Source organism: Populus euphratica, unplaced genomic scaffold (genome assembly GCF_000495115.2).
Source record: "Populus euphratica unplaced genomic scaffold, PopEup_1.0 scaffold423.1, whole genome shotgun sequence".
Lineage (NCBI taxonomy): Eukaryota > Viridiplantae > Streptophyta > Magnoliopsida > Malpighiales > Salicaceae > Populus > Populus euphratica.
The window spans coordinates 165,940-178,734 of NW_011500314.1; the positions used below are offsets into that span (position 1 = coordinate 165,940).

The 12,795-nt window shown below is 30.6% G+C and overlaps 2 protein-coding genes across 2 annotated transcripts; one reads left to right on the top strand and one right to left on the bottom strand.

Annotated features, from left to right (window-relative positions):
• The first annotated feature begins 2,893 nt into the window (after positions 1–2,893).
• LOC105113546 (universal stress protein A-like protein) lies at positions 2,894–4,951 on the top strand. Its single transcript, XM_011009757.1, has 4 exons — positions 2,894–3,443; positions 3,565–3,659; positions 4,168–4,289; positions 4,548–4,951. The coding sequence occupies exons 1-4, from the start codon at positions 3,260–3,262 to the stop codon at positions 4,630–4,632; spliced, it is 486 nt and encodes a 161-aa protein (XP_011008059.1). The 5' UTR covers positions 2,894–3,259; the 3' UTR covers positions 4,633–4,951.
• A 2,561-nt stretch (positions 4,952–7,512) lies between these two features.
• LOC105113547 (phytochrome A-associated F-box protein-like) lies at positions 7,513–8,866 on the bottom strand. The gene has a single exon (XM_011009758.1). It carries the CDS (start codon positions 8,751–8,753, stop codon positions 7,758–7,760), a length of 996 nt encoding a protein of 331 aa, XP_011008060.1. The 5' UTR covers positions 8,754–8,866; the 3' UTR covers positions 7,513–7,757.
• Positions 8,867–12,795: the final 3,929 nt, after the last annotated feature.

Below are 12,795 nucleotides of genomic sequence, written 5' to 3' on the forward strand. Positions count from 1 at the left end.
TAATTGTTGTTTATAATTTTTACAATTAACCTCCCTGTGGTTCGACCCCGGTCTTGCCGGGTTATTTATTACTTCGACACTCCTACACTTGGGAGAAGACATCAATCTTTTAGTCGTGTCAGCTTCTCTAATTTCCTATGTAAGAAAAATTAAATATAATTAATGAAACTTAATGTATTAATGAAATAATTCAACAAGACAAGACAAATGAAATTGAAAAGATGAAGATATTAACAATTAACCTAAATTTTTGTTTTCCACCACTCATCAGTTGCAAAACTAGACCCTGAACTCACTACTCCAACTAACTCTAATTTTAGATATTAAATTTTTTTTTATCCTCCAATCATTTGTTTATTCCATCCTATTTTTTCTTTAGTTACGATTTGGTAAATGCATGCCTAGTCTACTCCTTGAAGGTAGTTACCATAAATTTTCTTCCAACTTTGTCAGAATAAGTGTTTGGTATCATGCCTTTCTCAATAGCTTTGTTGCAAATGTTACAGAAAGTATTCAACATTTCTATGGTCCAATAAGCTTTATCTTGACTTTGAGAACCTTCCATCACTTTGTTTGATAAAGCTATTTCTAAACATACAATTAAATAGTTAATGTCGCAAGTGTAATCTAATCATTAACTAGAAGAATAAAAAATTTTGGAATATATTGTATAATTTAGACTTTGTGAAGTATGAATTATTATTGACAATAGTTTTATTTTTGAATATGATGCCTAATAAAGAGATAAATAGTATGGATAAAAAAATTATTTATACCACAATGGAATAATAGTGAATGTTGTGTTGATTTACATAATAATTTCAATGTAAATAAGAAGTATTAAGAATTAAAATAATGTATTACAATAGCCTATGTTCTTTTCATTAGTTTTATACTTTCTAATACAAGAATTCTATTTTTTTTAAATACAATTAAGGTTGTTAACGGAGGAGATGTAGTTCGGTGTTGTCAAATCATTAAGAGACATAGTAACATAATACACAGTGGAAAGGCTCACACAAATTAGCACAACAAATTAAAAAAAAATAGTAAGCTAAAAACAATCAAATATATTGTAACCTAAGCAAAAAAGAAGAAACACCAATAATGAACATATAATTCCTCAAAAGAGCATGAAATAAACCTATAACAAGCAAATGAATATCATATAAAATTACCACTAGAAAAGCATTTAAGATTAAAACAATAAAAACCTACCTCTAGCTTTAACAAGCATAAAGAAGGAACATCACTTTTAGGAACATCACTTTTAGAGAATGGAATCTAAGGTAAACTAGCCTAAAAACCTAAAGTAAATGAAGCAATCAACAATACCACATGATTGAATTCATTAAAAATATAACTATGAATTAAGGATTTGTGAAGAAAAAAATTGATTACCTTTTTTACAATCCTTTATCCATCGTTGAATATTGTTTGAGTTCTTCTTCTTCTTGCTCTACCATAGAAAACTAAAAAGAGAAACTTTTGTTCCTATAATCACATAAATTAAAAGTTTAAAGGACAAATACAATGTATCTAACATACATGCATATTCGACAAAAACCTAAAAATATAATAGATTTATTTGTTGATTTTAAAGAGATAGAAAAAGATGACACATCTTTGATTTTTATGGTCAAGAATTTCTAAGAAGAATGTGGTCATTTTAGCATGAGAAACAATAACTAAATATCTTAGATAAACAAAATTAAAAAGAAAAAATTTACTTCATAATATTTACTTACTAAGATCTATTAACATAAATGACAATAGAATTGATAAGTCTATTTAACAGAAGAGGAAAAGATAAAAGAGAAGCATATCTAATGAAAAACAATAAGGGTTTTTAGAAGAAGATAAAGGTATTTATGAAAAACAATAAGGGTTTTTAGAAGAAAATAAAGGTAATTTGATCTGGTTTTTTAACAATGGTTATTTCTTACTCTTTTTTTTTTTATTTCTGGTTGGATAGAATAAACTAAGGTCTGACCTCAAGATTTTATTCTATACATTAAAGAAAAAGAAACACGATAGACAAATCTAATGGTTTGAGGATTTCAAACAAATATAATAAAAAAGACAAGGGTTCTTAGAAAGAATATAAGGGTATTTTGTTTTGTCTTTATCATAACATTTGAAAACTAAATGACCAATAAATGTGATACTAATTAAACAAATAATTTTTTAATACCAAGGAATTTAATTATATATTTTTCCATCTATACACAAGAATAGGCTTACAAGTAGGGTAGGCAATGGGTATCAACATGTCGGATTTTTTTATATTTATACAATACTCATTACCCATTGGATAAGAAATTTAGATATTCATAAACCATTCATTAAGTTTTGGGTTTGATATCTCTATTATTTATGATTCTATAAAAAATAAAATAATGTACACACACTAGCTCATGTCTAACTAAAGGCCAATATCTCAAAGAAAGGCCATGAAAAACCTTAACAAATACAAATTATATTTAATTAGAATAATTATTTATTTTTGTGTTTTAAAAAAATTAAATTTTTTTATTTTTTTATTTTATATTAATATTTTTTTGATGATATCAAAAATAATTTTAAAAAATAAAAATATTATTTTAATATATTTTTAAATTTAAAATTCTTTAAAAAATAACGGCTACTATACTCTTCAATATCTCTTAAAGCTTGAAATAGATAAAAATAAAAATATAAAAATATATTTTATTTTTAAGTAATTTAAGAACAAATTTTTATGTTTCCAGGAAGATAAAATATGTCTTTAGTTTTTCTTGCATTTAAAAAATAATAGCTACTACTAACGAAAACAAATACTAAGTTAATTGACGAGTACATCTTTAGTTTTTATTTTATTTATTAGCAACATTTTAAAGGTTTGTTCTAGGGAAAGATTCATTCATTATTCGAGTTTTATTAATAGCAATCTCTCACGTTAATGGCAAAAATCTTTGATTTCTCCCCGCCGAGTCCTTCAACCTCAATTATTGGATAATGTCTCCTTTGGTCGTTGCATATTTCAAACGACATCGTCTCCTCGATTGATCTGGCTTCAGGAATTGGATGGTCACCCGTTCCAATCATGGTTTTGTATTAGCTCGAGTCCATTTATTTAAGTACTCATAGTAAATCATCTCTGCTTGGGATTTTCTGAAGGTTGCCATAAATCACCAATCCAAGAGAAGTCAACCATAGTTCTGCAACTTAATTCTCGATATAAACAGAGAAGACAGACGGACACATAGCAGTATCAAACATGGCAACCGTAGAGGAGCAAGTGATGGTTGTTGGGATCGATGATAGCCAGCACAGTACATACGCTTTGGAGTGGACATTTGATCACTTCTTCACTCCCCCTCTGGGCTCCAATTCACCTTTCAAGGTCGTTGTTGTCCATGCCAAACCTTCCGCTACCTCCGTCGTCAGTCTTGCTGGACCTGGTACCTCTTTGTTTTCCACTTTATTAATTCTGTACATATCCTCAGCTCTCTCCTCTTCTCTTTCCACTTCTATAGCAGTGTGTAGCTTGTGCGTCTTTTACTCGTTCTTCTTTGTTTTCAGGGATTGCTGAAGTTTTGCCAATAGTGGAATCGGACTTGAAGAAGACAGCTGTAAGAGTCATCGGAAAGGCTAAGGAAATCTGCATCAGTAAATCGGTACTCACAATCTCTTGTAATCATAATTACTTAAAATCATTCATACAATTAATAAATATTCAACGTTCTGTCTGATGTATTCTAGACGCGCCGTCCTTGCAAAAGGAAAAAAAACGAATTTGCAATCGTTATTATTATTATTATTATTATTTTTGTTAAATACTATGACTACATCTAATCTACTGGGGTGAATGCGTGTTTTATTATTATGTCCTCGATCGTTCCTCTTATAACCACGGTTAAAATCTTGAAAGAATGTAGCGTGATTAACAAAAAACACCTGTTTAAACAAGCTCTAGTGTATTGTAAGATGATGCTTTCCGGTCCCAGAGAGAGAGAGAGAGAGAGAGAAATGGGGGCTAATTTGTTCTTGACATTGCCTTCGCTCATAGTGGAAGCAGATGATGAATTGACCCGATCATTTATCTGACATCTAGCAAATGAACATTGAATTAAATGAGTGGATTTTGCGTCGGCTGTTTTCCTGATCGTTTCAGCTTCTCTGCAGGTGAGTGATGTGATCTTTGAAGTGGTGGAAGGTGATCCTAGAAATGTTCTTTGCGAGGCTGTAGAGAAGCACCATGCTTCAGTGCTGGTTGTAGGAAGTCATGGTTATGGAGCTATTAAAAGGTATTTGATTTTATCTTCTCTCTTTCATGCTTTTTTGCCCCCGAATGACCTGATGCATCATATTTTGTTTTCAAATCTAGGACATTAATATAGTTAGATTCACTGGACTCCTGTTAGATATCCAGTAAATACTGTTGAAATGCTCTTAGGAAGCTCCACTACAGCTACCTTGCATTTTACACATGGTTGCATGCTGTCCAAATCACTTAGTTATCTGCAGACAGTTTGTGCTCACAGGTTTTCACATTTCTATTGCAGGGCAGTTTTAGGTAGTGTGAGTGACTATTGCGCTCATCACGCTCACTGCACTGTGATGATAGTGAAGAGGCCTAAGATGCCATGACTGCTTCTGAGTTAACAATGTTACTGAAAACTATGTAATATATTCCTGTCGTCACAAAAAAAAATGATGGAATCTACAGTCAGTTCCAGATACGTGCAATCCTCATGCTGCATGGTACTGGTCCTTGCTATGTATCCATGTTTGGTAATCTGGTTTACTTTGTAGAAAGTTTGCAAGTATTTTCTCCCTTTATGGGTCTTCCGATGATGGATTCGGCCTGCTACTTTGACGTCGGAAACAAAAAAAAAGTTGTAAGGGCTAAACGACTTGATGATCATCTCTCAGTTTAAGTGAAATAAAAGATCGAGAATGGTTGGTTCATTGCATGACTTCCCGACATTTCTACATTTTTCTCCAAGTACAAATTGAACAAAAAACAACTTAGATCATTAGTCTCGATTGACCTCCACAAAATCGAACAGTTGTGGGTCATTTCTCTTGTTTAAATTGCTCTCGAAATATCCAGAGACATTATCCGATTCACGTTTCTTCAAAACCATTTGAAGACACCACCTTCCAGGTTCTCCCATACCCTCAACACCTCACCAATCCAAACCAAAACTGCTACTTAGATTCATGGTTAAGATTACATTCTACATAATCCAACACCCCACATTGATTTTCTTTGTTTCCAAGCCATTTTGAAAACTGTTGACACAACCAATCCCGGCCAGTTTTAAAAACTGCCATTGAAAAACCAGCAAGATCGAGAACTTGTCCTGCTATTAAACAACAAAGACGCTCCTCAGCATTATCAAAGGGTTGAGATTGGTTCTCGGAAGATCAAGAGATGAAAATCCTCCGGCTAACATTCTTCATAATCATATTTTTAATCAACAACTGAGAGGTTATAAGCAAAAGAAAGGGGGAAGAGCCGCAGTGAAAAAGAAAAAGAAAAGGCCTAAGGGAAAAACACTGCCATAAGAGCACCTCACATTTTTCCATGACACACATTACCAACCCAGTATCCTTCAAACAATCCTCTCAGACACCATTGAACGAGGACCAAAAAGAAAAGGGGAATACCACCTAAGAAAAATAACCAAAGACACTGTCATATGCAGCCAGCAATACCATTACAATCATTGCAAGTACTAAGCTCTTTGCAAACCCTCGCCTTCTTCCATCCTTCCAAATCTTCCTCGTCTCAGCAGGACGCGGGTCATATACATCAAGCCAGCATCACCCGTTTTAGGCACCCTAGAAGAAGAGTTTGAGTCTTAGCTTGTAGCCTTCAATTTTTGAAGTGCAAACCAGTACATCAGCCATCATGGAAGTCATAACAGCAGATCCATGCTCCAATAACACTGAAAAGCAGCCATTTTCATAAGCATGCCGGTGAGATCAACAGTGCCAGTAAAACCTGGTATGGCTCCAAGCCTGTTTTGGACAAAGCCTGTTTTGATTTCGGGCAGGTTAAGAAGCCCGGTCCATGTAACCAGACTGAGTCCTTAGGACCTAAAACTGCATTTGGCAAGCCATAATTTGTGAACGTAAAATACAATTTTTAATTAATTGTTCGGCAAATGCTCTCTAAAAACAAATTTCTCTCGTATTTATCTTTTTAGTGTTTTGCCAAATACAACACTCTTTTTAATTATTTCAGATTTCAGATTTTTAAAGGATTATTTTGTAATTATTTTTTGGTCACTCACATGTTTTTATATATCTTTTAGATTTTACATGCATTATAGATTGCTTAGATTTAATAACAAATTTATTAAAGTCATAAGAATTTAGTATAAATTCTAAAACCATCAAAAAAATCAATTTGTTTATTTTCAATATTAAGGATTATGAACTTATACATATGATATATTCCCAATATTATAAACAAATGCAAAAAATACATGTAGCCTTTAGAATGGCTAAACTTGACGCATAAAGTCATGACCCACTCTACTAGTGTGAACCAGCCTTTAACTAATAGATAACCCAATTATTAAAAAAAACACACAGCAATCAGTTAAATAAACAATATAGATTAAATAAACAATATAGATTAAGTAATATAGATTAAATAAACAATATAGATTACCTTAGTTAAAAATGCAGTAGGATGATATTGTTCTCCCTGCACAATCATTTCTTTTATCACTCTACTAGTTTCTAATAATTAAAATACAAGGTGATGGCTCAAAAAAGTTTTAAATGATAAAAAACAAAAATTTCTTTCAAGAAAGAGAATTAGTGCGACACCGCATCCATGTAATAAATATAATCTTAAATTTACTCAAGAGCAAAGAAATTACCTACCAAAACCCCAAATTCTTCTTAATCAGTAACTATCGAAATCTCTTTTAAACACAAATACTAACATTTGTCACACCTAGCTATCCAAGTAATGCGTGTTCCATCATGAGATCCTAGTGTAACAGAAAAGACGCACAAAGGATTACCCTGCTTCTGAAAAAAGAACCAAGTTCAACAAATCTTGCTTGATTGACCTTTGGTATGAAGAGTTGGCTGTCTCGGAATAACTATGTCATTAACTTTTGCAGCTGCGTAAATAACATTTTCACTCAACTGTGTATGCCAACAGTTTAGGAATCTCATCCAAAAACATTACTCTCAAGATGAACTCCAGAAGTGATGTTTTACAGTCGATTCATAAAACTATATATCAAACACAAAGTCTCAACATTTTCATGATAAATCATCGCTTCTCATTGTTCCTAACTGAGTTACTAAATTTTCTTTCTTCCATAGATGGAGACAGCAAAAACATAGCAAATACTGAAGTGCACTGATTGTGGAGTTTCAAGTTCCACTACTACTTTAATGGAATACATAACCTCATAGGACAAATTAACACAAGCACACACCTACAAGCTCATTCCACAAACCTAACGTTTTATGGCATAATGGGTGCCTTAATCTTACACTCATTCAACATATCATAATTCATTAGTAAGCCAATGACACAATCCCAAACACAAAACACACAAATCTTTAATTAAAACTGAACATTGCATAAGCAAATGAGACAACAATAACATAGGTAGATCAGAAAACACAGGACAGAAATATTAAATAGAGATGACAGATTAAAACCAACGTTAATCCCTATAATCATAGAAACATAAAACGAGAAGCAAGTTCTTACGGTAGCCCAGCTAGCACCATCAAGTGTACAATGGCCAATCAGTCCAAGCACCGGAGACATGCCCATTTTCACAGACATAAGCTCGAACAACAGGTTCACCATCATCATGATACCCACAACCTCTCTTCAAACAAAAAGCAGAATTCAAATCCCAAGTCTCCTGACACCCGCAAAACGCACAGCGCAAATCAATCTTGCTCCTGTCCCCATCATGTATCGTCCTCCAGACCCTCGATTTCTTAAAATTCTTAAAAATCCCTCTAAACAGCATATAATTCCGCTTCGCTGTGATGTGAACACAACCAGGCCAGTCACAGATGTACAAACAATCCCCTCGAAACCGACTCGCTAGTAACTTGTTCCCTTGCTCTCTGCTCAAATTCCAGACACCAGATGCCAAATGAGAACTCAAAGATCTACAAATCTTCCTTCTCTTGCCAACAGAAAAAAAGCCACGGGCCTTAACGAAGATATCGACACTTTTATCATCATTACCACCGATTACCTCTTCTTTCGCTTCACAACTAACGGTAACCGCATCCTGTGATTCGTACACGTTGTAGACAGTGTCGTAATATAAATCATCAAATAAGGACCAGGATGAGTCGCGCTTGTCTAAATTAGAACCGGAATGAGACGCTTGCTGTGGTTTTTGGGACGGAGTGTTTTTGGATTTGTGGAAATAATCGTCGGGGCCAAGCTCGCGTTCGAGGCCGAAATCGGGGTGCTCGAGGAAGACACCAGCGTGGAGGAGGCCAGGGCAGCAGACGGCGAGCTTGTGGAGGGCAGACCAGGCGCCAGGGAAAGAAGAGTCAGGGGAGGAAAGGAGATCGGAGACCACGGAAGGGATGGTTTTGCTGCATTTGGATTTCCAGCAGATGTCGCGAATGAGAGAGGAGAATTTGGTGCAGACACAAGCGAGGCGGGCCCAGTTGCGTGGATCGTCTTCTAGTTTGGAGAAGATGTTGAGTACGACGTCGTCAGAGAGTTTTGAGAAACCCGTGGTTTCTGTCATTTCTTCCTCTCTCTACAAGAGAAGTGAAAACAGAGGAGGGAGTCCGGGATATGCTAGTTTGGTGACTTCCTTGTGGCAGATGAAGAGAGACGGAGAGAGACAGAGGATGATTTTTTTTTAGTATAGGTTGGGCGTGAATTTTAACTTGTTTTTTATTAAAAAAAATTAAAAAGAATTAAATAATTTTTTTTAATATTTTTAAATTGTTTTAATGTATTGATTTAAAAATAAATTTTAAAAAATAAAAAATATATATTATTTTGATATTTTTTAAATAAAAAATACTTTAAAAAATAATCTTTATTATATTCTTAAATATTATTTTAATAAAAAAATCATGTTACTATACATTTGGAATAAATCTATTTATTTGGTGGTTGTAATCATAAATGTTATAATTTTATCTAGGTCTAGAAATATTTTTTAAAACCAAAAAATAATAAAAATAAAATTTAATATTAAAATTAATTTTTTTAGAATTAAAATGACTAGTTATCTAATAGTTAAAAAAGATAAGAATTCAAATTTATTTTAAAAAACAATTAAATACAACATCTATATTACATATATTTTTTTACTTCAATCTTATATTTTTTAATTCAATCCTTTCTTAAAAAAAATATATACTTAATTACTAATTTAGGCTAATAAGAGCTGGAAAAAAATTAAGAGCCAAGTTGAAATTTAAAAAAAAATTAAATATTTTAATCCACCATAAAAATATATAAAATGATGAATAATAATTTTAAGAAGTAAAAACACCACGTTATTTAATTTGTTTTATAACAATATCTTACTACTAGTACTGTTTATGATGATGTGGCTCTATAAGTTGGTAGGTTTTTTTTTTAATTAAAAGGAGGTAACAAGATTATTATTATTATTATTATTATTGTTATTGTTATTATTATTAATATTATGATTAATGTATTTCATAAATGAATTAGTGAGATTATTTGAATCTAACAATACACGAAAATTTCCAAGTCCCAATTCAATGCACGAGCTCAGAATACCGCAGCTACCTTGTTTCTATAAAAAAAAAGAGCGATGGAAAAGGAGAAGGATCGTACCGCCATGACAATATTAACAAAATTCTAAAAATCTGAAGAGAGTGAACACAATATGGATTGCCCATTGTTTTATTTTTTTTCATTATTTTTTTTAAATTTGGTTGTTAATTTTTTTCTATATTATGTTAATTAGTTATTTAATTTGATGATTTTTATTTTTTCTTTTGATTTCATGGTCTAAAATAAAAATATTGATATTGATTTGGTTATTAATTTTACAAGAATATACTGCCTTAATTGTTTACAAAAAAAAATAAAATTAGATGATCAAAATTAATAATAAGATGAAATAAAAAAATTGATCAAAATTAATAATAAGATGAAATAATTTTTTTTTATTTAAAAAAATACCTTTTTAATAAAAACCATGTCTAGTATTATATAATTTGACCAAAATTAAAATTTTTATCAAATTTTAAAAAATTACACTTTATAACCTAAAAGTTTAATAATGCCTTGATTGTGACTCACTAAACAAAATTACCAAAAGTTATTTGATCATATACAAGTTTGTTATTATTTTTTTATTTATTGATTAAAAAATACTTTTTAATTTTAATATTACAACTTGACTCTCAAACTTAAATTACAACTTTAATATAAATTCAAAAAATAACTAAAACTTAATATTTCATTAAATATTTTGTGTACAGTACAAAATCAAACTCATATGAATCAAAAACCAATTACAAAACCTAGGAAATTATGACCCCATTTACTCCTTTCGGTTCTTGTTTACCATCTTGTTGCCTGCAAGTCACACAATAAAAATTAAAAAAAACAATAAAAAAAAAAATTGATCTCATTACAAACTTGAAAAGCCAGAGGAGGTCTTGGGTCCACCACAAGAGACCTCATCAAGTTTTATTAGTTTTGCCACATGACTTTCCACACCAGTTTCTCCGATATGCTTTTCCACATTGTTGATAAAGAATTTTTTTTGTTTTTAAGGGATTGTTAATTTTAAAATTTATAGGATTAATTAAGATATATATATTAATATATATATAAATTGATTTAAATATTTATATTTAAAAAAAAAAGAGTTTCTTTCCTGCACGTCGTCAAGGCCAGGCTCATTCACAGGAAAATGGTCACTATTCCAGGCAATCATTGTGGCTAGGATACTACTGCTACAATTTTTAGGCACTTCAGTGCAATCATGCTCGTGATAGGCTTGATGATGTAACCAGCTCCAATGCTAAAATCAATTATTCACTTTGAAAACTTAATTACCGCTCGTGCACTTGAAAAAAAATTGGGTTTTTTAGGGTTTCATAAAAAAATTATTAATTATATTCAATAATTGGTTATAACAGTTAATAAAGGGTTTATTACACAATAATTTATGTTTTGGGAAAGATTAAGCATTCAGAGTTTTGGGAAATAATGAACAATTCAAATTACAATTGGAGGTTCTTTTTTGATGTTCAAATAAACAATAATGAAAGGCTTCTTATTACGAAAATCATGTTTTTTTATGTTGATTACTGTCTAGTAAAAAGGAATAAACTAGGGTTTTCTAACTTCTTGGAATTGATGTTGTATAATAATAAATTTAGATTTTTTAAGCTATGGAGTCATTGAACATCTCATAAACAAGTAAATAAAAATAAAAATATTTTTACCATACTACAATGCACTATCATCAATTTTCAAAGTTACAATCCCAAAAAAACAAAATTTAATAAGCTAACCTATTATATGTTGATTTAAGGATGAAACATGTAAGGCATTTCACCACCCAGTAGAGACATCACGCTAGAACATGAATTAATATGAAAAAGTAATTTTAATTGTAATTTTTGGTTGTTTAATTTGGAAGAAATTACAAGTTCTTCATTATTTGTGGTTGTTTAATTTGGAAGAAATTACAAGCTCTTCATTATTTGTCAATCAAAAAGAGAGAGTGATCATAAATGATTTGTCTTTTAATGTATTTGATTGTTATAATATATATGAAGATATTTTGATTATTTTTTTAAAATTTAAAATTTTTCTTCAATCAAGGTTGCAAAGTGTGATTTTCTAAAATTCAATAAGTAAGTGGAATTCCAATTAAAATATAGGATGTCATGGATGATTTTTCTTTTTTGTTCTATGTTTTATTTTGTTTAGTTCAACCATTAAACTTTTTTTTTTCTTCTAATTTTAGCTTTTTACATTTTGTTAAATGCTGATTTGGCTTGATAATTTGGTTTATATTGCTTTCTTTCATGTTATTATATACTCAAAAAATATTTTGATAGTGAATTAATTCTCGATTATAAAAAAAAAAAAAAAGATAATCAATTTTATAGTTTGAAAACAATTAAAAATGAGAAACCAAAATTAAAAACTTAGTTAAATGGCAATCCTTTTTTAAAATAAATATTGTTTCAGTGCCTTTTAGCTTTTGGATTTTGTTCAAATTCATTTTTTTTTTTAATTTGAAAATCATATAATTTAATTCAAGACTTTATTCACACTTCAATATATAGATCTAAGATAGGAGAAAGAAAGAAGTTGAATTGCAGCGAAGAAAATAGAAAGTTATCAGGTGGCTATATTATGACAATAAAAATAATTGATTTTTATGTCAATAAATTTTATCTGATATGAGGATACTTATTAATGTCTTTTTAAAACATTAATCTTTCTTGAAAAATAGATTAGGATTGAGAAAGATTTTGTTTTCTTGATTTTTGTGTCTTTTATTTTTTTTGGGTTGATTGCTTGGTTTTTTCGAGGTTTTAGGAGTGTTTTTAGGTGTTATTAAGTAAAAACAAATTGAAATAATGAACTTTTAAGTAAAAAAAAACCCCTTTCATTAATTTATCAGTTAACTCAATGGTGGTCTAATTTTGGTTGTAATTAAAGCATGATTAACCTTTTTTTTCAAAAAAAAAAGTGGATAATGCATTGTTAGATAAATGTTTCAAGTGTGTCATAAGTGTATGGGCCTTAAATTGCTTTTTAAAAAGCCAGTA